The sequence below is a fragment of the Lineus longissimus genome, chromosome 18 (assembly GCF_910592395.1).
Source record: "Lineus longissimus chromosome 18, tnLinLong1.2, whole genome shotgun sequence".
NCBI lineage: Eukaryota > Metazoa > Nemertea > Pilidiophora > Heteronemertea > Lineidae > Lineus > Lineus longissimus.
In genome coordinates this window covers 5,944,380-5,971,318 of record NC_088325.1, presented here as the reverse complement: position 1 = coordinate 5,971,318, position 26,939 = coordinate 5,944,380, and the positions used below count along the sequence as shown (strand labels likewise).

Genomic DNA, 26,939 nt, shown 5'->3' with positions numbered 1-26,939 from the left:
TGCTATGTATAGCATTTAATGTCGCATACCGCAATCTCTACATGTATAAAATACTGATCGCCTGAACCATGTCAAGGCACTATTGTGTGGCAAAGTCGAAGCAGCATAAAGTTCGATCCCAACGTGTCCGACTTGTTTACTTCTTATTATATTCAAAGCTCTTACATAACAGTTCGCGTTATCATAAACTATTTAGTCATGACCAAGTTCGAATTGTTACGTCATTTGCCGACTCTGTTCAGCCGATTTTTAAAGCTTTCTGTAATCATAGTAACGTAGAGAGCAGTGTACATGTAGCTCTAAAGTAGTAGGCCTATACATGAATATTCTTTGACAACAAATAAATCGGATTTTTAGCTTGTGTAGCTATGTAAAATTAGGTCATGGCTACCATTTACGCCCAGCGCCGTTACAAATGTATGTACGCTGTCTGCACTGCGGCTGTAAACCACTGTAGACAAAGGAATAAGTGTTCCAACGGGAGATCAGAAAATGCCAAGATATCTATTTATACGATGTACCGAGGTCGAAAGTTCAATGAAAAGTTCAATCAAAAATTCTTCCTTGTGTTGCCTCTTATTCCAATATTTACAGCGTATTGACAGTTGTCCTGTACTCAGCATAAAAGCCAAGGGCCAAGAGCCAAGAGCCACGAACCATGATCGCCTTTTTTTACAGGACAGATAAGCGTACGTATTTGTCTATCACTGCGCCATCTACACAACTGCGCCGAGTCGCAGCTTAGAATTGCGCATCATTGACATTCAAAATTGTCGCTCATCTTCGTCTCGAAGCATTGTTGACGGCCTGAATGAAAAACACGCGTGATTGTACTACATGTAATTGTATTAAGTGCAGGCACCATGTACACCGTATTGTACAGACAGCGTTGCGATAGTACGATAAAAAAATCCAGGCTGCAGACAACCGCTATCCTGGCGGCGATGTCTTGCAACGTCATAAGTGCTTCCAAAAAAACTTTATTCATCAGTACCTGTTGGCCTCGAGCTCCCCAAAATAATAATTATATTCATTTACCTATACTTTCCCTTGGCTCGTGGCTTTCCTGATGGCACTTGGCTCTTAAAGGGAACTGGAACCGCCGAGCGATTTATTCAACTTTTCGACTTTCACCGCCCGAGAAAGTCAAACTCCCAACTTCCTATTCGAGTTCAGATTTGTAGCTCCGCCCCCAGTGCCCGAGCATGCGCAGTTCAATTTGTTATTATTGAGAATCATGTTAGAATCACGTGAGTCATGCGATCTTTCATTCATGAGTTTTCGTAGTAAATTCCATAGTAGTGACGTCACTCAATGATTGACAGCTAGGCGCCATGTTTCATTCATGCCTCGTTCTGATCACCCGATACGCGGGAAATGAAAACGAGGTCATACGAACTGGCTTGGCGGTTTCAGTTCCCTTTAAGTAGAGTCTTGGCTCTTGGCTCTTGGCTCTCAGACTAGGGTGTCCCTACTCAGCATATACAAGGTGTGTCACAAATGGAGGGACTGCGCGTGTCACGGAATAGTTGCGTTGGGATCAACTGACCATTGCCGCACAACTTTTCAGGCAGTCTGGACAAAGGACAGTCGACACAGAGCTGAGTAATGGCTGTGGCCAGTTGTGGCCCGGCAAATATTGTTTGGGCGGAAAATGATGGTTAAGACACAGTGCTTATACCCATATTCATATTTACTGCAAGTCTCAAACAATTCTGAGGAGTTTCCATCGACCAGAGGTCTCGGAAATTTGACCTCCATGGATACTTTGTGTTTGCGTTTGGTTGACCACGGAAAACTTTTTCTACTCGCGGCGATGTTGATGGCCACTTTCTCCACCGCAAACTGCCGGGACTCCAGTATTCCGCCGGTTGCACCTGCTAAAGCTGTGCGCCGCTGAAAGACAACTGAACGAGGACTCGCTACCACGGTTAATCTACCAATTGCCAGCAGGAGTGAAGACGTTAGAACCCAGTAGGTACGCTGGTCCAGTTCTTCGAGAATCTGTCTTTTCTGCACTAAGTAACCTGGAAGAACTGTACATCTACGGAGATTTGTGCTGTGGGAGAGCTTTTAATACGATTACCGCTGTACATTCGTGGGTCTCACAGAGCTCAAACATCATGACATCGATGTTGTAGACCGGGAGTTTCCAATGAATTGTACCATTACCAGTCCAAGCTTGATGGATAATAAGTTCACGGAACTACCGAGGAATATGCTGATGAATTTGAAACAATTAAGCTACATATATCTCAACAAAAACATTATCAATACTTTAGATTTAGACTTCAGTGCAACAAAACCGTTGCAATTACACCCTGTCCAAACGAATCTGACATCTCCTCAGGAACTTTCGAAAATTTAGATAACTTAGAAGTTTTGCGAATGGAAGAAAACCGCTGGTTATATATAATCCTAGCTCTGTTTTTGAAAACCCTTGTTCAGAGCTGATCAATCTGCGAACTCTCTCTCTGAAAAATAACCCGATTCTGCCACTGAATCTGGAGTGTTCAAAACACAAACGTTTCTAGAGCGACTCAACTTGCGAAATTCTCTGATAAACTACTCCGGATCAAGCCTCCTAGATGATTTCTTTCTTGCACTTACGAATCTAAAATTCTTGAGTCGAGCATTTGTCGAGTAAACTGAAAGCCGTCCGTTTTCGAGCCTTTTGCAGGCACAATGAAGATCTTGATCTTTCCTATACCGGTGTAACAGTAACAAATGCCCCCTGGAAAAAGTGTCCGGCCCTATTGTATTAGACCCTGACCGTCAATAGCTCAAAGATTGAAGCGCATAATAGAATCCTTTGTTTCCCGGGTATTCTATCCTAGGACATTTTAAACTTCTACACCGGCATTGATGTGATTTATAATGACACTTTTGCCCGTTCCAGCGTTCTGAAGTACCTTGACCCGAGTATGACTTGAAACTCACAGTGACTGACGGGCCAAGTTCGTAGGATGTAAATGCGTTCAAGGGCCTAGATGACTTGATTACAGCTTTCGATCGAATCAGTACCAATGGACTTCAAGAATGCACTTCAAACCGTTAACCCTGCAGCAAAAAATACGGTGATGAAACAACAGTTGTCGTCAGAGCTCAGCTGTGATTGCAAAAATACGCTAAGACTTGCCGACTGGGTCCTCGAGGAAGCAAGCGACATTAGTATGCAATGTTCAAAACCGTCTTATCTGAGCGATTTTAATTTGGATAGCCTTACTCCTTCGACAATGAAATGCGGAAAACCAAAATTTGAGGGTGGTAGCAACCAGCGGTAGCAACTGATTGTGACAATATTAGGAATTGCTTACTAATATCTGTAATTATTATTTCTCATGTTCCTCCCTAGCCCTGGTGAACCCAGACACCCAGGATCGTTAACCGTTATGAGTTTCAACACCTGCCTTCTTAATTGCCCCTTTCCATTGTTTTATAATCTCTATCTTTTAAGCTGTTTGACCCCTTTTATGATCTTCCTGATTAGCAGCTGGTTACTAGGCCCATGCCCTTGGCCCTGTCTGATAATCTTGTATTGATGCTGCTGTGTACTGATTGGTTGTTTCCTTAATTACTGAGTGCTAGTTGGCTCAGAGCCTGATACTTGGGCTAGGCTATTTGCCCATTAGGGGGGTGTGTAATTAGGTATAAATGATGATGTTCAGATGTTTTTAGTAAGTCCTGGCATATCCAGAAAGCCAGCATTCACCCTCTGTAGTTAAACAAGACATTTCTCTTGAAAAGCGCCAGAGCATTTTAATTGACTTCACCCTTGATCTTATGGCATGGTAAGATTCTTTTATATCAATATCAACTCTTGTTGATACTTTGTGGTGCACTTTATTTTGTAATGTTTCAGTGATGGTTGTAGGTAAGAAGTTAGAGTGACGTGGATAATAAATAATGTAAATCACATATCTTAGTTGGTTTAGACTGTGGGTTCGAGTTCAGAGTTGCAAGAAGTTTATACGGTGACAAAATATAATAACCCCTTTTACCGCTACATGATAAAGACCTCAACAATAATTTTATATTCGTTTGTACGGCTTTTGACTACTACGAGTACCCAAACATAGCGTACCGAGTCACTAGCGGAACGCCTCTGGATGATTATCTTACCTACAAAGAAACTCTTTACAGCTTCGAAGAAGGTCCGATTCCGAAACACCGCACTATATTAAGTTTCACCTTGCGGTCATATTCTTTGGAAGATGTCTACACCTCGTCTTGTTCCGCCACAAACGATTTTGGTAGTTCGTTGATGAAGGTTGAAGTAGTCTATGAGGCTGGGGCAGTTCCGCCCCCTGTTTGGGCAGTAACACTCATTGCGATTGGTGCTATTGTCGTTATTGGCCTGGTAACCTTAGCTATAACTCTGTGCTGCTGTTGCGAGAGGAGGAGAACGTCACCGATGGAAGGACACGAGATGACTTTAATCGCCGAGTTACCAATGGTAATGACTTAATCTTTGTGTAATCATTGGAGAAAATTTAAATTTTGTGAAATTTATGGAGATGACTATAATTTAATTGTGTTAGCTATTGAGTTGACTTAATCATTGTGTTAGCTAAAAGATGGCCCGATCATTGTGTTAGCTATGGATAATTGTTCATTTGAAAATATATCCAAATCCCTGGTCAGAAAACATAAAAGTGAGCACCGCGCGTCATTTTGAGCCGGGACATCTATCCTGGTCCAATGAGGAACACATTTCGTGACATTCAAGCTAACACATTACTGAAATATGTTGGCCTACATTTCATTAAACCTTCAATGTTATCGCATTATGCAATGACACAAATGCCAAAATAGTTGAACAACCCTTATGTGACTTGAAGTGTCTACTGGACTCAACTCGTTCAGGTTGGTCTATCCACCTGTATCTCACTTCATTAAATTCATGGCTGTGAAGCAAATAAGGGCTTCTTCATAATGATGCTGTCGGAAAAGTTTTGAATTCGGACCGGACCTTTTGTCACAGACATTTGTAAAATTCAAAAGCGTGAATACGTATTTTTAGACGTACCAAACATTTCCTAGCTGTTGCTGGATTACTCATTGTTTAAATCATGGGCGTAGCTACCGGGGATGGGGGAAGGAGGCACCGGAAATGTGTTTTTGACCGTGAATTTCAAAATTTCAAAAGAACAAAAAGCTAGCTACACCCCTGCGAACGGCTCATTTGTAACTTTGAATACCACTGTATCACGCACCTACGATTCCTAAGCATTGTGTGAGCAACAAGAACAAGTAGGCCTACTGGTTCGCATGAATTATTTTGCTCAAGGTTTTAAACAAATAGCTGCATGGAAAAAACGATGGCGTACGGTTTTTTTGTTTTTTTTCGGAGCTTTGGTTTCATGAAAGGGTTTGGCAAAGTTAGGGCCATAGATTTATATATTCTGTCTATATTGCGGTGTAAAATTTCCCAAATTTTGAAGGTGCTTGCTCTTGCATGGCTTGTTTTTATCCAATTTCATGCCCGAAATGGTAGGCCTTCTGTAGAGATGGGCGCTCGGTGAATCTTAAAACCACTAGCCCCTTTTTGTGGGTGTTGACCTCTCCTTTTGATACCGCGCAGAATTAGAATGCGGAGAATCCTCGTTTTTATCCACTGAGCTTCAAACTAACTTAATCGACAAGCCCATTCCTCTTCAGCAGAGATGTACAGCGGATCGGGCTACAAAATCACCCTCCGCAAATCGTCCCGATTTATATTGTTATTTGATTATGGCAAAGGAAGTGGCGTAAATAGTTTCATTTCGTCTCTAATTCTACGATGAATAGTCGTTGATATATGAAGTTTAAGACCGTCTATGATGTCTATAGAAATAAAGCCTGTTCTTATCCTGTTCATTCTTTAAACGAAATACAGTTGGGTTCTGTACAAGAATAAAATGTGTGTGCATTGGGTGTACATTGTATATACAAATGTTTTTTTTCGCCTAATTTCAAGCATAAGTATAGCTTTGGTGGCCTTGTTGTCACACCTTTTGCCAATGCAATACCAGAGTTAAATATATTTGATGATACTAAGGAATTTTATGGCCAATCTTGTGAGCAGGGTAAAAAATGATGCAAAATAGCGACGGTTTACTCAATCAGATCATGGAAATTTAGGAAATACGTGATAAATCAAATCCTAACCAGACACATGTTCTACATGTCTATTCTAAATCAAAAACATCAGATTTCATAGCTCTAGGTGAAATAATACTGGAACAGGCCTTCACAGAACACTTCATTAGTGTTACTCTGATGACGTCACATACCCGAAAACTTCCGATGATCACCGGAGATGTTTGATATTATCAATCAACTATATCGCTTGAATGAATGAGATATTCATCAATGCACGACGTCGTGTTGTGCTCAGGTATTGTAATGGAAAGGCGCATTACATGTCAGTATGAATGAAACCTGTGCAGCCAATATGAGAATGCACTGCTTTTCATATAAATAAAACATGCGCTCAAACTTGGCTGATTTACTTATGCATGTTATGAACAATGTATGTGGATATTATTGACACTTATTGTGTGTAAGGTCTGAAAGTACATATGCGTAGACTACTAGTACATTATATGGATTGTACTTAAGTTGTTGAATGTGCTTTGGTTAGCATAGGCCTAGAAACGTGTTATTTGATGCCTGCAGTTAGTCAAGGGGCGAAGAACCAATATAAAGGGCAAGAGCAAGATATAGGACTTGTTGGTAAGTGCACTTTTGGACCTAAACCGCCCCTCCCCCCCTCTTCCCCATACCGAAAAATGTATTTGACGACAGAGAAGAGCCGAAGTCTTGATAGCAAACAGCAAACTTTCAATATTATAGCCGATATTCTCATTTGCACATTTTGTCGCAGGATCCAACTACTATTACTAGTACCCCATTACCAAACCATTCTATTCAATACACAGCTTATTTTAGTTTGTCTTCTTTTTCTTCTCCTTCTGCATACTGCCACTGGCTTAAGATGTCCATTAATCCCAAGCGCAAAAGCTTTTAAGAAATTGCAAGCCGGGCAAAAAGGACGTGGACATCTATTATTTGATAAAGACAATCATTTTAGGACCGATTCCACTAAGAGCGGCTTGGCGCTTTCGCCGCAACGGCAAACCGACACGGTGTCCCGCTGTAGAGGAATTACATGTAGTCCTTTAGTATCGGGTAATACTATTCATTCGTTTAGGTGACTGGTGTTTTGGAAGAAGAAGGTGAGCTGACGAGATGGCAGACATAAAAGCAACACCGCAGTCAACGACTGACAAAGTGCGGAGAGAATCGATTGGTAAGTTAAAAATATATATCCAGTAGAACATCTCTATTAAAGACACCCTTGGGACTGACATACATTATGCTGTGTTTACTAGAGGGGGTTCCTGATTACAGAGAGCAATTAAAGTGAAAGTGACAAGTTTGGGACCAAAACCAGTGTCCTGATAGAGGTATCCTGATTAAAGAGGTAATATTGAATGACAATGACAGGTTTGGGACCAAAACCAGAGTACTTATTATAGGGCGAGTCCTAATAAGGGGTGTCGGCTAAGAGAGGTTTCACTGTTTATGAAGCGTGCTCGGCTCCTAAAACGTTATTACACTATTGTTGGTGACATTAATGTAACATAAACATTTATTGAACACTGTGCAGAGTTTGTTAACAACATCTTGAAGTGACACTTTGGGCAGGATAATGTTGCTTTTTATACACAAAATGGCTTAGAGCAGGACTGGGACTTCATCCAAAAAAATCATCAAACTGCAACGAACACTTCGTTACGTCTAAGTCTTACCACCAGCCGAGCTGAGAATTCGCAAGCCACATCCTAAACTCCCTCGCAGCAGCAGCAAAACATATTTAGAGGTCTATGCTCTTGTATTATGCAACAGGTGGCGACGCACTGTGCCGAGTAGGCATATCATTTTTTTCTGGCCACCCAAATCTCACGCCGTAGCTAATAAAAAAACCCGAGCCCCCCCCCCCCACCCCCACCCCCACCCCTCCTGATCCCAACACACACAGTATAAAATTATATCAAACTATAAATGTTGTTACTGGCATCACTATAACAACACCGATTTAACATCACTGTTGAAAGTTTGATCACAACATCTAATACAAACTTACATGCATTAAACGGAGGCAAAAATTATGGGATAGCATATACCTTTAGCGAAGAAATGTGCATTTCAGAGATAGTGTGACGTTTTAATGTTCCCGAATTGTAGCGCGTCCACACAATATAGGGAGGTGGAGGGAATTTGACTTTTCAATAGAGTAAAATTCGGAAAAACGTATCAAACAATTCAGCGTTCTCAAACAATGAAGGGAAACGCCGAATCAGAATCGAAAACACTCAAAAATGTCACACCAGTTTCTGATCTTACTGAGAAATCGCTTGCATTAATGTGAGATGGACTGCTCATGCCTTCTATTTTTCCAGCAACTGAAGGCTTTAAATGACTAAAACAGATGATGCTTCTGATTTTGAATGACTCCATGCAATGTTATCAGTTGAAAAAACACCAAACTTAAGCCACATGTAGCTAAAATCAATAACTTGTGTGTGCCATTTTTTGATCCCACTACTACACTCCGGCCATTTCCCCAAAAATGGCACTACACGCAAAATATGGAGAAAAAATATCGAAAGTTGTCAGTATTTCGCTTTAAATGTCTAGTTCTAAATTACCATGCTTTCCCCGATTCTAACAGAGTAATTTGTTTAGATATTTTGTACTTTGAAGTTGAGATAAAATATAACGCTTTCTTTCAAGAACGTTTTTCTGTCCGAAATCACCAAAGATCAGAGTGCCGTCTCTGTTCGTGAAATGCAGTATTTGATGATAGTGCAAATAACCATGGCACCGTCTTACGGTTTTCTTAAATGAACTAACGTTTTCTTCAGTAACCCGGTTGGCTGCAGGTACAGCAGAGAGAGTCGGCACCGCGTCGCCCAAAGTTAACCAAGGTAAATAGTGCTTCTTCGAGGAATTTGGATGAGCAGGGGATTTGGGAATGAGTATTTAAGAAAATGCCAGGGTGAACTGAGAAAACGTTCGTCGTTAATTGGGTTTGTCGTCCATTACATCACAGCGCACTCAGAATCAAGACTCTCCCTTATTGACATGGTCAGAGACAGTCTATTTTCAAGACTCTCCTTCACCTAGGGGAGAGGCAGACTATTTGCCAGCCACCAGCAGGGAGACAGAGAATTACTGCATTCCCCGGGAAATTACGGCACTGGAGACCAAATATCCTGCCTGTAGTGCTATTTTGGTCCTGCAGCTAGCCTGTCAGTCGCCCAAAAACGAATACAGCATCGTCCTCTCTTTTAGATGATGTCAGTGCAGCAATATCAACTGCCCTGGCTGACTGGTATGCGAGGAAGTTGGAATGGATATGCCCCCTATCGTGGCGACCTGACATCAAAATCGTCACGGAAGATATCTTCCGAAATTTCGCCATGATCCACAAGAAGAAAGCGTACCCAATAGAACTTGAGGATATCTTTGCTCCTTCGAAGTAAGTTGTACCAGGGTCCATCTATCTATTCTCCAATCAGATCGATGAATATCGTCTCTGCCATCTTGGAGATCTGAAGAACTGAATAATCCCCAACAGTTAGGAGCATTTGAAATGGTTTCCTGGTTACTAATGTCAATGTATCTGGTTTCGGAGCAACGATTTTTGCGGACATTTTTGTATTAAAGCACCTTACTTATCACGATAAGGGCACTTTTACTCTGTCACGAAAATGTCGTCACGAATTAAGAAAACTAAGCCCCTTTCTGGAATTGGCCCATGTCATGGCTTATCTAAGCGACAGGGGTACGTTGTAGTATATTTTTAATGAGGGCAGGAACATTATTGTGTCGTTCGCTGGTCCTTGGACTGGACATCCGATTCGAGACTCAGAATGGATCCGCTTTTTCATAACCGAGTGTTACAGGACTTTTTGTTCAAATTTTTCTAGGTTCTCCCGAGGAAAGGCACCAACGAGAGTTCTGTTGGAGGCCGACCCGGGGTTCGGCAAGTCGGAAATATGCTGCAAGCTTGCGTACGACTGGGGGAAAAGAAGTCAATATATGGAGCAATTCAAAATGGTGTTTCTGCTCGAGACCAAGACAATTTGCGGCAGAAATATCCAAGACGCCATCTTGGGCGGAGGGCTACTTCCGGAGGATTTTGAATACACTCCAAGTCAGGTTTGGACCTGTATTCAAAAGAATCAAAAGCAATGCTTGTTTATTATTGACGCGTACGATCAGTTGGGCGAGGACACGACAGCAGACGAAGACGTTTTAAAGGTTTTCACCGGAAGTCGTCTGCGCGACTGTCACGTGATGTTGACATGTCGCACCAATATCCGACCTGAGTTACAAGAACACTGCGACAAATACGTCATCATAAACGAATACAAGGAAACAGATATTCGCAGAGTCATAATGAGTTATTTTTTAGGTGACGAGGAAAGTGCAAGAGAACTGCTCACGCGCACAAATCTCGTCAACGCGAGATCTCGACAGCTGCTTTCAATTCCCATGAACGTTTTGTTGATCTGCACCCTCTGGGAGGACGCACAGGCTGATGACCAGGCCGGAGGGAAATATTTCCCGTCAACCGTCACGGATTTGTTTACAGTTTTGTGCAAGTTGACGATTAGGAAATATTGTGACGTGTCGAATATGAAGATGGGGAGAGATATACCACAGGTAAGAGTCCCGGCCGGTGGAATGTGAGGGTAAGGGAGAAATGAAAGATTATACTACGTGAATGAGAACCAACCATGTAACCGAAAGAAGCAATCACTCACAAGCACAATGTTTTGAAAATCAGACGGTATGTTCTGAAAGCTAGGAGTGATGCGATGCGAGTTTGGCACAAACGAGAGGTGCTTCAACAAAAGGATTTTTTAAATAACGAATAATACGAATAATTGATGAAATCATCCTTAATCAGCTATGTTCGACTTTGTCGTAGATAAACATCGATAATCAAATTCAATCCCATATATCTAACAAAGTGAGATCAACCATCAATACTGCTTTTTCCATTCCTTCCCAGTTATGTCAAGAGGTGCTTGAGGCTCTATGCCGGAAAGCGTACCAGACAGTCTCGAAAGGAGACGACGGCGAATTCCCGGAGGAAGAACTAAGAAACGACTTCCCTCACCCGGACCAGTTTAGCCAGGTATGACTGCCCCAATCCATCATGAGATTCAGGTTAAACCCATCCACCCGTCTTCTTTGATATTCCAAGAGGAGCTCGGTATTAGGAGAAGACGTGGGCAACACTCTCAGAAATAAAGGTTTTTGAGCTTTTGAAAACCCTCTACACATGTAGAATACTATCAATGATTTTTTTGCCAACACAACTGGGCACCCCGTATTTTTCGAAGAGCATCACAATTCGCGGAAGGTGAGACCGAAAAGGTATTTTGGTTCCCATCAAACCAAGCCCTCTCGTGAATGCATATGATTGGACGGGAGGCCAGTGAAGACTACTGTTTTAGTCAGTAACCAGCGGTAAACACCTGCTTTTTATTTTCATAGGTTGTGAAAATGGGTCTCCTTGCCAAGAAGACACGCCTCGTTGAAGGTGCTACAGTCTCGTACTATCACCTCGTCAACGAGATGTGGCGAGATTACCTAGCAGCATTCTTTTTGTACAACCAAATCAAAACAAGGCAACGACAACTAGAAGACGTAAGTGATAAGTAAGGCAATAAATTCTCCCTTTGAGAAGACATGCAGGTAAGCGCTCCCTTTGAGAAAGGAGGGCGTCAAACACAGCACATGGTACCAAACGTAATACACGATATATGGTTTCTAGGCATGCTTTGATTGTTATTATGACGTCAGGAAACTGTGGAACCACGTACATGTAGTAGTCCTAAAATAAGTTCTCTATCATTGATGGTCAGGTGGAAATGATTCAAACCTGATACGACAATTGATGAAATTCCAGCAAAAGGGCCAATACGACGCCAATCATTATGCATGTTACGGCAAGGCATGGAGGCCTTGATAATAGAGGGCATTCATCGCCCGTTACGTTTATATGCGCGTAAGACCCAAATTCCTGTCTTAATGAAAGGAGTGGCGAAACCTGCATTACGGCAAATTTTCGCTACAAAATATTTCAGCAATATATGATTTCGTGTCCGATGTCCGCGGCGTTTGGTTCATCCTGATTACATTGATAGCTTGGGGAAGCCTGCGGTAGTACGTTATCTACCGAGAGACCTGCTCCCTGCCGTGCTGATGATGCCAAGATGACATTATTTAGCTGAATCAACAGACCACATGCTGACAACTGGCAGAATGAGCCTCGAATGATTTTATCAGAGAGTAAGTGGAATTGTGCACGATCTGACGAGGTAATATTTGTTAGCTCTCTCGCGCAGATTGCGGTGTCATTCGGGGTAATACGGTCATTTTGTTCTCCAGGTGGAAACTGAAGTATCAAATCCGAAGTTTCGAGCCGTGAAGGAGTTTCTACTGGAGCTGAGACAAGAGAAATCTGCCATATCAACATCCAACAAAGACGAGTCGGTCTTTTCGAATCTTTATCATTGGCTTGGGAAGATTTAAACTTTCGGCACACCCAAATTAGTATCGGGTGCCAAATCTGTCGTACTGGTGAAGCACGACCATTAATTGGCACCCAAAGGTTGGACATGTTGGAACGCCGTAGAAAATGTTGGCTCAACAAAGCAATACGGAAGTTACGTACAGCGTGGCGCAAAAAAAACAAGGAGGCGTATTTTCAACACCATCAGACTGAAAGCACTTGTACAAGTGGATGGAGAATATTTTAAGATGAATAGTGAGACTAAGACATTGTGATTCGGTCCAGTCTTAGGCCTATATGCTCCAGAGCTTATTTTGTTATGCGAAGTCGGGAGTCCAAATAACTGACTTGGAACTGCTGTTGAAGATTACTCCAAGCGAAATTGACACTGGAGCAAAAACTATTACAATGTAGACCGAAAGGAAATTTCATGGTTCTTTGTTCATCCATCGAAAGATTCACAACCTACTTGTAGTACTAGTATATTGGGTCGCAGGATGGTGGAAGTGCGGCCGCCAGGTTTTTTGGCCACCCTAATTAGTAACAGGTGCCATCTGTCGTATAGCCAAGTGAGGTACGACCATTACTTGACACACTCTTGTACAATAGGTTGAAACGCCAAATACAGGACTGCTTAAAACGGTAGGGGTTGACAATTGTCCCACACTGAATCCGTCCATTCTGATTTTTGAAATGTTTTTCTAGTAGGTAATATAACGTCATCCTTAGAAATTCAGGGGTTAATGTTCACTTCTTCAGCCTTGAACACAAAAGTTTGTGTGCAGGGCATATAAAGAAGACAACATTAACCCCCAAATGCTATAAGGCAATCGTGCATGTAGTTGTGCATCCTATCGTAATTAGTGGTTTTGAATATACGCCGCCTCTCGATATTTTGTATAGAAGGTAGGAGTATGGAAAAAACCTGATCTCAGGATGGTAGTTGTGATGACTTAGAATTGAATCAATGAAGGGCTGGGGATGACGCATGTATACATTACGGCAGATATGGACCAAAGAAACTTTTAATTTGATATTTTATTGTCTCAAGTAATGTTTTAGGCGAATTGACTGATTTATCTGTTACCTTTTAGTTCAGTATCATCTCCAGCATTAAAGGGTTGACCGCAGGTACCATCATTTTGGCTTTGAACTTGAATGATGAGAATGAATCGCGGTATACTCGTGGTAGTTCCAGATTCACATGCATTGCGTATAGTGTATATCCATACGCATCTTTGACCTGGGGAGACAATACCAACATTGAATATTCATAGGTTGGAGGTTCCAGACCTATCAATTAGACGCGAGTATGTTTTTAACTGTCAAGTGCATATTCGGAGAGGTATTGAAAATATATTTGGTGTAGCAAGTCTACAGATATAAATAAATTATTTGATAAAAAAATTAAATTTGAATTTTGATAATTTGGCAATAGGGGACGGGTTTGAGATTTTTCTGCCAGTTGGCTGAAAAGAGTGGAAATATCAACGGCTGTCCCAATTTGTCGATTATCAAAAAAATTCCGTGGTCAACTACCAGTACTTTTCACTATTTACTTGCCCGACTGTCCGGAATATCATATCTAAATTTCAGATTCACAACCCCACGCAGTATTTGATGCGACGCGGTCAAACATTGACAATTCAACTGCTAAAACGCTCAAAAAATCAATGGTGATCTTGTCTCGGAGACGATGCTGTATGAGGAATTTTGGCCAGGTACTAGTCGGGTACATCAAACGAAATGAAATAAATTCTGATCAGATGTCATTATTGAAGGCGCAGAAATATTCTAAAAGCGGGCAATTGGATGGAAGAAAATACAATTTGTTGGCAATTTTTCCTGAATGAAGGAATTAAGTGAGATTCAGTATCCCGTTGTTTCTGATTGGCATTGATGTAAGCGGCAAGTTCCTGCTCGAGGTTTGTTCATTTTCACATGCATTGCCCAGTGTATTTTCATACGAAACGTCACAAGGTTTTTGCAGTGCATACATGCATCTCTCTAAACGTACACATACGCGCAACATCGACCTGCCAACGAGCGTGTGCTAGAATACAGCTGAACACCGGTTATAGATAGCAGCTGGGGAAAGCATGCTGTAGATAATCTGACGTAATTTCTGGTCTAAAAGTGAGATATTTTGCTTCATGATGTGCTGGCACTTCATCCTCGTGATATCATCAACCTGAATCAAGAGACCGTGTACACGTATTGAATGAGCCCAGAATATCTAATGAAAGAAGTGGAAATGCGTTTGTTCTACCGGTAAGGTAATATTTTTTGCTCACCATAGGGGAGTCTATACAACAGCGCAGTGTCCGTCGTCTGTATCCCGTTTAAACAACAGTGGCACGTTTCTTAACCGCTAAAGCTATGAACTTTGGAAATGTGGTACACATAACTCCCTTCATCATATAACCTCCGAATTTCGATCCGATTTGATTCTCGACTTGGCCACCAGGGGGCCAAAACTAAAACAGGTAAAAAGTGCAATATCTCGCTTAATAGTGACTTGTTTTCTCTGATATTTTTTAATTTAATTAATTTTTTTAATTAATTTTTTCCCCCTTGTCCGTCATTAAAGGCATTCAAGTGTGTTGGTCAACCATGACTATCTCCTTTGTCCCTCCACCATAAGGCCTAGTTTCCCCTTATGACATCACTATTTCGGACACTCAGCGCCCCATTTCTGGAAAGGTGTATACCTTCGCTGAAGATCTTTTGGCAGTCGTAATATGGCCTCATTCTGATCGTTTCCTCAGGATGTTCTTTTTTCTTCTTGACATACCTAAATGGTAAATAGGTAACCTTGGCATTGGGTTCCCTCCACTACATAGCAGCAGCAACAAGTGATTGATATTTTAAAAGCCTGACCTAGGCCTTATTTAGCAAATCTTTTGCTTTAAAAAGTCAGCTTTAATCCATCAAAAACATTGCTATCAAAACATTATATCCCCCCACCCCACACACACACGATAGCCTAGCCTAGCCCTTCTGCTACATTTCGTACCTAGCCAATGTCTGAAATGAGACTTTCATTTGATCAGCTGCTTTTCTCAGGCTCAAACCATTCTCGTCAAGTGCAACAGCTTCCCTCATTGTGTCCTCCTTGAAGGTTCCTCTTGTGGTTTTTCTCGGACAGTTCCTCATACTTATTATTAGGCTACAAAACAAAAATATACCAATCAATGTAATTGCTCAATTCCTAGGCCAAATTACCTAACTAACTAACTAACTAACTAACTAACTATATGTTTTTCGAGATATTTAGCCATTCCAAAACAATTTAAACATGCTAATTAATAATTAATTTACATTGGGTTACATTGAGACAGCCTGTGGCACAATGAGACAGTGTATCAATGTGCCCCAAAGCCAACCGTCTCAATGTACCCCAACCACATGTTTACATGCAACATGGCCGTGCACAAAAATACATGCCAACACTAGGAAAACTTTGTTCTGCCTTTGTGGAGATTACCTTCAGGCTTTTAGCCAATATGAAAAACTCTGCCTAGGCCTTATTATTTATTTTGGATTTTGGTCGACATGTGTGGCAAAAATTTTACTTTTGGGTGAAAATAATTGACTAAACTTGGTGCACTTACTTAGAAGCATGTCATGTCCGAATGCAGTACTGAAGAGGAAAGGTCAGGTGGTTTTCCCTTTACACTGTAAATGGCAGCACTCTCCTCTCTCTAGTTGTGGTAGTTATAGCAGGTGTCTCATTGTGTCCCTTGTCTCACTGTGCCCCCACTCCCCTACATGTAGCATGTGTCTTAACCAGGTTGAATTCCTAACCACCAAATATCTATGCGACGAGCACAATGGCCCCTGGCCTTTTCATTAATTTTTCCTCTAGCACAGATTTGCGGTAATAAGATAAAAACTTTGTTCTTTGAAAGCGCTTTTCGTGTCAACACAGAGTGCCGGATCATCTTGACAACACAGTGCAGAGTAAAACACGATGATTTTGAACGACTACAAGGTTCTATCAATAGACGGTAGATGGCACGCGCGCGCTCCGATGATCTTTTGAGTATAAAATTAGAAAATTGAAGCGCACGGTCAATGTAAAACAAGTTATTTATTTTAATTGGCCTAAGCAGGTCTAACGGGCTAACAAGATGTTCATCCCGAGGTACAACAATCATGGCAGCTTTGCGAGAGACCCACGAACAGTGGAAGAAACAAAAAAGACTTGTTTTACAATATACTGAATCTTAAATAATACATATTCTGAAAATATGACATTCTTACAAAAGTAATTCATTCATTTTATTTGTCACATGTAGCATATGTACATAAAATTGACCTAAAAATTAAAGTTAAAATAATGTATGAGACTATTTTGACAAAATGTGGTGGACATAATTATGCTAAGGTGTAGTATATTGTTGTGCAATCAATATTCTTCACAAGGTTGAATAAATTGTTTTTTTGAACATCAAACATTTTTCAATCTGTTCACTTCCTGTTTCTGGAAGAGTAAACAAGCCAAGTGTTCTCTTTTGCAAGACATCAACGGATAAGCATGATATAGGGTGTCAGATAATTTGATTTTTCATAATAAAACTGACACCCTAGTTGGACTGTGACTTTCCAAACAGGGTCATTGCAAAACAATTAAATTGTGACAAACAGGGCATTTAAAGGGCCAACTTTGGCATAAGATATGTTGGTTTTTCATACAAAAACAGCTTCCAGCACGACCGCAACTTCTCTAAACAGGATCATTGAAAAACCAATATAAAACAATGTACAAGAACAGGCTGTAACCTTAGGCCTGCCTGAAATTCACAAGCCATGTCCAAAACTGCCTCCCAACACTCGTGAAAATCTTTATCAGAGGTCAGCATTAGTTTGATACTACGTGTGTCACCGCATGGTGGCAAGCAGGGACATTATCCTCCTGGCCAGGTAACTACCATGCCAAACTTGTCCCTTAAAAAATGCAATGGAGCTGGTTGCCTTAATGAAATTTGCAAGCAATGTCCAAAACCACCTCATCACAATGCTAGCAAAATTCACATCACTTATAATTTAGAGATTAGCATGGTGGGGAGCTGGGGTGTTACATTCCCGGCCTCCTAAATCCCACAACCAATTTGTCCATTGGCTTTGACACTTCCAGTTATCAGTGCAATTAAAAGTCGCATCACTTGATGGTGAATATGTGAAATAACAGGGTGCCTAATTCGAACCCATAGTTACTTCAACTCTACACACTGCAGTAAAGGTCTCCTTATTCGTCCACAAATTTGAAACTTGAACACAAATCTGATAATTTTTAAATGTGTTAATAATACGCCCAGAATATAAACTTCAACAATGCCATCGTGAATACGCATATTCAAATACTGTAAATACCAAATTTCAACGAATATGCCTGCAGGATATTAAACTGCACTGCGACATTGTATTTTCCACCAGAAAACACACTGAACACGACCAGTGTACCACTTTAGGCTTTTTGCCCTAAAATTTAGTTTTTATTATAACTTCAATGATACATTTTCCAACATTCACAAACTTCATTGACATTTACTTTACTTTAGTACGTACTGTAATAAACTCCTTTATATTCAATTCCCTAGCATGTACTAAATCTAATTAACCAGTGCTCATACTATAGTATATACAAGTCATTTGATAATGAAATGGCCAGGGCCATTGTGCTCACCTCATGTGGAGGAAAGATGGATAAAGAGCATGGTATTGTGTCATGTAGTGTTAGGTTTGATGTAGGTCCAAGCAATTACAATTTCCCCAAAATGGCCAATTTACAGTACATTCGACCTCTGTGACCTTGAAAAGTAGGTCAAATCAAAGAAGACCCGGATGACACATTGAATGGTTGTTAGAATTAGATGTACCTATGATATAAAATTGGTGCCAATCGGGCAAGTCATTACTAGGAATAATGGCATTTTGATGAATTTAGGATTTGGCCCCCTCCCTGGAGGCCAAACGGCAAATCAGATCGCACCAAACTTCGGTACCTGAGATCACCTGACCAAGGGGTACATGTGTACTTAATTTGTGATCAATAGTCATTGCAGTTAAGAAACGTGCCATAGTTACGGCCTGACGGCGAATTTACGTCATTTGACCTCTGTGACCTTGACAAGAAGGTCAAATTGAAAACCTGTGTGACATATACTGTATGGTGGTTAGATGTACCCATGATATCAAATTGGTGGCAATCGGGCAAGAAGTTAAGGAATAATCACATTTTTAAGGTTTTTGGATTTTGCCCCCTGGTGGTCAAGTGGTGAATCATATTGGACCAAACTTTGGTCCCTAAGATCACCTGACTAAGGGGTAAATGTGTACCAAATTTGGTATCAATAGTCATTGCAGTTTAGAAACGTGCCATCGTTACATCCTAACGGCCAATTTACACCATTTGACCTCTGTGACCTTGAAAAGGAGGTCAAATCAAAAACCCGGAGGATATATGATGCACCTTTGCTAGAAGTACCTACCATATTTTTTTCAAAATTTCCCGACTACTATTAAGGGAGATATTGCACATTTTCACTTTTAACGTTTGGCCCCCTGGTGGCCAAACCATGAAACGAATCGGACCGAAACTTAGTCTCCAAGGTGTCATTACATAAGGGTACATGTGTACCAAGTTTCAACTCAATAGCTCTAACAGTTACGAAACGTGCCCTGCTAACGGACGACGGACGACGACGACGACGACGACGACGACGACGACGGACGACGGACGCCACGGTATGGGATAAGCTCACCTCTGCTAAGAGGTGAGCTAAAAAGGTTCTAATGAGACATAATTAACAATGTGGTGAATTAGAATTTACAGCATATCAAAAACATAATATTTTGTATAAGATGTCTCATATTTGGGAAACATGATCAGGCATTACCCAACTTTTGTTGAAGGCAGGAAATACTGCATCAAAAGTGAGTTGGTTCAAATTTGAAATTATTCGAGATTTTCTGATTGGGTGAATGTGACTAATCACACGAAAATAGGTAGAAAGTTGCATTTGAAGTTTATCAACATGTTCAATTAATTAGTCCATGAGCTAAAACTTTCATTTTTGTATCTTTTATCATATTGGTATGCTTGAGATTTTCATAAATGTGACCCGTCACAGCAAAACCAGGCGCATGTCGCACAGAAGATGAGCCTAAATGACACCAGGAGATAATGGAAGAAATTGATGTGCTCATATTTCACAAAAGGCAGACAATAGAGAATTGAACAAGCAGTCCGTCTCAACCTGCCAAGCTCAGAGCGACATGCGCCTAGTTTTGCTGTGACGGGTCACAAATATGTTTGTTAGACAAATTACCTGGAAGAATACTCAGATGTCGAGCATGACATAGATCAGTAGATGGATAACTGCTGACGTCACGGCTGATTTTTAAACATCATGGGCGCACTCTCGTATCTCTTTAACATGGTTTTTATGAAGTAAAGTTGCGATAAACCGTCGTACGGTTGAGATTTCTCTCGATAACATAATGATGCTTAACCGATGATGTACAGCTTTATTGTGACAAAATCGTATCCAAGTTTTATTCTAAAATATCATGCAAGTCACAAGAGAAACTCCTTGTGTTCAAGTGAAACCAACAATGATCGTGGATGTTGATATTGTGACGTCACGCCATCCCTTCTCCTCTGTTGAAATACGAGTATGTGCACGCAGCAAACAGTAATGACATCATTTTGTGAACAAAATTATCCATCTATACACTAATGCAAATTTTGTTTAAACTCCCGCCAACTACAATGCTGATTCAAGTCCTTGAAGAAGTATATGTACAGTAGAACCTCTCTTACCGGATACCTCTCTATTAAGGACAACCTCTCTATCAAGGACACTAGGTTTGGTCCCAAATTGGTTGTTTTCATTCAATTTGACCTCTCTAATCAGGACTCTTCTCTATCAAGGACAGCACTTGTCAGTCCTGAGGGTGTCCTTAATAGAGAGGTTCTACTGTGGTTTCTTTTCTGTAATGAGAGGAGACATAACATCTGAAAAGATCTCCTGAGTAATATATCAACTTTTGCTTCAAAGCCATGAGGCATTAATCATGATGCCTTTTCATATATCCCACAATAATATGATAAAACTTGTTAAACAAGTGCAATGGGTTAACATTTTGGAATGATTGTACAGTGCATTTGAAGAGTTCAGATGTAAGAGCCACTAAAATTCAATATAAGATATTGTAAAATGAAGCCAAAACGATATCCAGATCAAAAGAATGAAGCAATTCATTGCAAACCCGCAAAATCCTATTGAAACACATGTAATAATAATGATGATATCACTTAATTAATGCTAAAACCATAAGTTACAGCAGAAAAGTTGGATTTAATCAAAAAGCAGAGGCTCTTGCATCTGGACACTTCATTTATATTTAAACGTATATCAAATGTAGCACCTATAAACATTGCAATATCATACCAGGCAGCACAGAAAAGTTTACACACTTATGAATTTGAATAACTCCCAAACATATCAATTTCAAATTGTGGTCATAGGCAGCTGATCATTTTTGTGTTCAGTTTGTCTGACCTATGACCTCATTTTCAGCAGCATCATTCATTGCCCAATAGCAGAATTGCCTTGTCTCTTTTTGGTAATGGGCAGTTACATTTTTCTACATTTCTGCAACCGATATGACCCTCACACAAAAGTGATAATGCACTCATTATTGTTTAATAGTGTACTATCTATTGTGGTTAGATCCAATATATACTAAACACTGAAAGTATTGACCACAGCTATGTACGTGAGTGATGTGCAGAAGTTTGGCAAATATAAGATTAATATTTTAGGAATTATTCAAAGCCAATAGTAGACAATTGTTTTTGCACCACTAAGTATCTATAAAGTGCTAAAATTGTTATTATCTTGCCCTAAATATACATCCTTTTGTGCTCTACCATTACCATTTTCTCCTTCAGACAAACAGATATCATTTTGAAGACTTAATGTCAAAATACTCTGAAAAATAACAATTGTTATATCTCACTAATACAGGTACATGTTTTGTACATGAAGCCATAAACCTGATGAGCAGCAACAATCTTTGCCTTTCAGTCTGTTAAAGGGGTACGCCGTTTGTAATTATTTGTGATCCAGTTAAATAGAAATCCACTAATACGCAATGCCGTAGTGCAGTTATTGTGAATACAAATTTGTTTAAACTCTGTATTTATAGTATTTGTATATCAGTACATAGAAAGTTTTATTTAGTATGTATTTTCGCAATCGGACATTTTTTAATTCAGTTTCAAAACTTTTAACGAACGATGTAGGCCTTTAAGCTTTAAAATACTTAACAGACTGAAAGCATGTAAATTTTCAAAACTCCTTTTTGCAATTATAAAATGTGATCCGCCATGATGGAACAAGTCGCATGTCGCTCCGAGCTTGACAGGTTGAGACGGACTGGTTGTTCATTTCACTATTGTCTGCCTTTTGATACATCTGTGTACATCAATTTCTTCTATTATTTCCTGGTGTCATTTTAGGCTCATCTTCTGTGCGACATGCGACTCATTTTGTTGTGGTGGGTCACAAATATTCTGTAAGAAATAAAGTTTTCTTGCATTTTATTATAGGGGATAAACAAATTTCAACCAAATTACGAACTTTGGATTTCTAGTTTGGCAATTATAAAGACTTCCATTAAAAAATAAAGTTGTCACAATTTTTATTATGGTAGATAATGTCAGGAATGATTGGACAAAGAACAAGGGATGATATGAATAATGACTAGTAAAGCCATTATACTTCTGTTTTAGTACTGAAATGCCCAGTGTAAATGTATATGGTGTACTTACTAGACTTTATTCATACCCGTAAGTAAAGTAGATCATGCTCCGAAACACACATATTTAGCTCTCTGAACTGAGTTCCTAGCACAGAATACTAAGTTGCAAAAAGAAATTGGTCTAAAAAATATGGAACACAGCAAGATACGGGTACATATATATCTCACAAAGCACTAAATTTTTTAATATTATGGCCAAGTATCAAAGAAATATTGAATATATTTTAAACTTTTGTCAAGTGGAATGTTCAATACGGTCTCTAGCATGGTACAATACAATACACACGCTGTACATGTAGTCATAATGTCAATACCTGATTAACATTAACCAGACTTCCACCCTTGAATTCTTAAAAGAATACCAGAAATCCTTGGATGTGTTAAGCATGATAAACATGTTGAATAAAAGTATACAGTAAATATAATTTCACATGATAAATTCATTCAATCTCATACAATATGAATTGTAAATACATCACTAATATTGCCGGAATGCAACTCTGGGAAGTTCAGCAGTGTCACCAAAATGGACATTGTCCCATTATTAAAGAAATTATTCTAAGAAACTGAACAAACTAGGTAACAAAGAATTCATTATCATGCGTCAAATGGGAATCAAGAATATGCCGTGCAACATCAGTTTATTTACCACCGAAGTATCATAACATGGAGTCATTACAGTGACAATCCAATTGTGACCACCTGGACTGACAGCAGGGCTGTATTTACTGGGGGAAGGGGGGGGCAACTGAACCCCAGAAAATGTGGTTAACATGCAGATTCGTTCTGCCTTCATCTGCCTCGGACCCCCACGAGACCCTACTGCTCCCCTGGCACCAAAAAGTAAATGTGGCCCTGAAGAGTCTACTCTCAGAGCTAAGAGATCAGATATCAGAAGTATGTGCGTCCCCAGGTTAACAGCTTGTTATGGACTTGTTTTTCACCATATCAATGTCTTTTTTGTCTTTAAAGTTTTCGCAAAATGAGTTGGCACTTCACTCCAGCGTGCATATTGAAATATTTTTAACTGTCTTCAGGACTCCTCTGGCCTTCTAGAGTAATATAATTTACGAATGCGAAGTTTTACAAATATTATTCATGAGATCAGATCTGTGACACAAAGTCATTCAAGCCAAAGAGGAAGGGCATGACATCATAGTAGAAAGCCTAGGGTAAACATCACAATTCACATCACTCGGCAATCAGATGCTTCTGATGGTTCGCAATAACAGGCATTGCCAACTTTGCACTGGTATTGTGTTGAAATTTGAAAACCACTTAGACTATGCAGCAGTTACGATATCCCACCATCGGGTGAGAACACAGCAAAATCAACTGGCGCAGCCATTTGTCCTGGCACTCCTTCTCTCAACCATCTTTTATCTACCACACAAAAACCACGAATAAACAAAGAGTGGTTTGCTCACATGTGATCAGCTAAATCCCATTGCAATCAACCACTGTCAATCAACTAACTTCAACCTGCAAAGACTGACAGGTTTAAGCCAATCAAGAATGAATGGGTCATTGTTGCATTCAAAGCACATTGTGGTGATGGTCATGCCCCAAAATAAAACCTTCTTGGATCAGTTAATCTAGTGTATATCCTGCAACACAATGGATCATGTGAAAATTCAAAAATAACATTCTTGTACCCTAAGGGGCTTCAGCAGCCAAAGGGTTAATCATTAATTTTTAAAAAAATGTTTAAGAGATACCCTTCATACTGCATGGTTAACATCAATGCAAGATTTTAAAATTAGTTTTTGAGATCAGATCTTTTCTGCATTCCCTGTCATTGAAGGTGCTTTCCTGCCGAAGTCAACCTGAGCGTATTCTGAACTTGGTTCTGTCTCCTTGATCACAACTGGTTTTGATGGCTTTTGATTCATCAAGTTGACATCTGCGTAGATCGTACCATCAACTCCAACCATCTGAAAAGTTAAAGACGAAACCTGTTTAATCGTTTGATAATTTTATTTCTGAAGCTCAAAGTCAAGGTAGTTATTATTTCTGCAGGGCCCAGTTGTTAATGAAACGGCCAGGGGCCATTGTGCTCACCGTATACATCTTTTATTAGGCAGGATCATGCTTAGTTTAGAGGTGAATATGGTGAACACAATCAGGCATGAAGACTTTTTTTAGATGTGTATTGATGTCAAGTAATAAGACAGGGCAGTATATATAAGTTTATGATCCAACCAATAATTGTCTATGACATCAACAAGATCAATATCGTGTGATTGCTAAGAGTCCCTGCAATAAAAAATTCATCGAAAAAAAGTCATTAATAAGCGAGATATTGCACGTCCTACTTTTTCAGTTTTGACCCCCTGGTGGCCAAATCAAGAATCAGATCAGGCCAAAATTCGGTGTCAGAGATTATCTGATGTAGGGGGTTACATGTACCAACTTTCAAGTTCATAGCTTTAGCAGTTAAGAAACGTGCCATAGTTACACTCGAACGGTCAATTTACGCCATTTGACCTCTGTGACCTAGAAAAGGAGGTCAAATCCAAAAATCATAGGAAATGTGATGTATCCTTGCTAGGAGTCCTGCCATAAAATTTTATCGAAAACAATTCACTCAAATAGGCAAGATATTGCACTTCTTCCTTTTTCCGTTATGGCCCCCTGGTGGCCGAATAAAGAATCAGATCAGGCCAAAATTCGACATCAGACGTTATCTGATGTAGGGGGTTATATGCACCAAGTTTCAAGTTCATAGCTTTACTGGTTAAGAAACGTGCCATAGTTTACACTCTAACAGCCAATTTACGCCATATGACTTCTGTGACCTTGAAAAGTAGGTCATTTGAAAACCCGTAAAATATGTGATGTATTCTTCCAAACAGTACCTACCATAAGAATTTTATCGAAAACAAGTCACTTATAAGCGAGATATCACACTTTTTAGATTTCCACTTTTGGCCCCCTGGTGGCAAAGTTAGGAATCAGATCGAACCAAAACTCAGCGCCAGAGGCTATGTGATATAGGGGGTTATATGTACCAAGTTTCAAGTTCATAGCTTTAGTGGTTAAGAAACGTGCCATAGTTTACACTCTAATGGCCAATTTACGCCATATGACCTCTGTGACCTTGAAAAGTAGGTCAAATTGAAAACCCGTAAAATATAAAATGTATATTTGCTAAGAGTACCTACAACAAAAGTTTTATCGAAAACAAGTCACTTATAAGCGAGATATCACACTTTTTAGATTTCCACTTTTGGCCCCCTGGTGGCAAAGTTAGAAATCAGATCGAACCAAAATTCAGCACCAGAGGCTATGTGATATAGGGGGTTATATGTACCAAGTTTCAAGTTCATAGCTTAAGTGGTTAAGAAACGTGCCATAGTTTACACTCTAATGGCCAATTTACGCCATATGACCTCTGCGACCTTGAAAACAAGGTCAAATTAAAAACCCGTATAATATAAAATGTATATTTGCTATGAGTACCTACAACAAAAGTTTTATCGAAAACAAGTCACTAATAAGCGAGATATCACACTTTTTAGATATCGACATTTGGCCCCCTGGTGGCCAAACAGAGAATCAGATCGGACCGAAAATCAGTGTCAGAGGTCAGCTGACCTAGGGCATTCTGTGTACAAAGTTTCAAGTTCATAGCCCTAGCAGTTAAGAAACGTGCCACTGTTAGGATACGACGACGACGACGACGACGACGACGACGGACACAGCGCTATCATATAGACTCCCCTTACGGTGAGCCAAAAAGTACAAAAGTCACGTTATCCTTAACGGTTAGTTTAAGTATCCTTAAGGACGTTATCTCTTTCAGTTAAACCCATTAAAATTTTCACGTTAAGTCTTAACATTTCAGTTAAACCTAATGTTGTTTTAAAAAACCTCAGCCCTGGTGTTGTTCATTTTAAGAGACAAGCAGTTGTGCTGAATATAACTTAGTTGAATAAAAAAGATTGAACTAAATTGCTGTCTAATGAGAAGAGTGACTCATCCACTATCTTGCATTTAATAAAGTTCAGAGAGTGGTTTGTAATTGGCCGACAGTGGCTTCAAACTGGTCACCTATCAGAGAGTTTATAAAGGGTAAGGCCGTGGCATATAATTGGGGATACAGTACAGGCGATTAACAGATCTTGCAAACCCCATGCAGAGATACGTTTCTCCATGGTTGGTCACGAAAATGGCAAGGCATAGAGCAGTTAGCTCTATGCTTTGCTAACCTAAAACCGAGAGAGAATCAATAACTCTTACTGGTGGTTTCTGTGTCTGTCCGACCCCTACTTCTTGGTAGATATTATCTCCTCCTGTGTTGGCATAAGCTCCATCTTCAGAAGAATTGCCTGAAAAGAACAACATGTTTTGCCTTTAAAATGCTGTATATTTATCTTTTTCCCTTGATGTAATAGAGTTTATCTCAAGGTGGATCAAGGGGACCAAGATCAAGGTGGAGATGGGCTGGCGTTCCCTCCTAAATGCAAAAATTATCTAAAGAATTAAAAAAATCTAAATATTTATAACTGAATTGTGTAAATGT

At 40.0% G+C, this 26,939-nt stretch overlaps 2 protein-coding genes across 11 annotated transcripts in view; one reads left to right on the top strand and one right to left on the bottom strand.

Moving 5' to 3' along the window:
* Positions 1–6,563: 6,563 nt before the first annotated feature.
* LOC135502659 (uncharacterized) lies at positions 6,564–14,889 on the top strand. The gene is made up of 8 exons (XM_064795625.1): positions 6,564–6,717; positions 7,196–7,294; positions 8,913–8,975; positions 9,343–9,529; positions 9,981–10,719; positions 11,072–11,197; positions 11,560–11,712; positions 12,457–14,889. Exons 2-8 carry the CDS (start codon positions 7,234–7,236, stop codon positions 12,598–12,600), a joined length of 1,473 nt encoding a protein of 490 aa, XP_064651695.1. The 5' UTR covers positions 6,564–6,717; positions 7,196–7,233; the 3' UTR covers positions 12,601–14,889.
* Positions 14,890–20,023: 5,134 nt separating this feature from the next.
* LOC135502658 (uncharacterized) overlaps positions 20,024–26,939 on the bottom strand; it is a 65,560-nt gene continuing 58,644 nt past the window's right edge. For all 10 annotated transcript variants that reach the window (XM_064795623.1, XM_064795614.1, XM_064795621.1 and 7 more), the window contains 2 exons: positions 26,657–26,745; positions 20,024–24,348 (listed from right to left, as the gene is read on the bottom strand). In XM_064795623.1, coding sequence (XP_064651693.1) covers positions 24,187–24,348; positions 26,657–26,745 — 251 coding nt within the window. In that variant the 3' untranslated portion in view covers positions 20,024–24,186. The remainder of the gene's footprint in view (positions 24,349–26,656; positions 26,746–26,939) is intronic.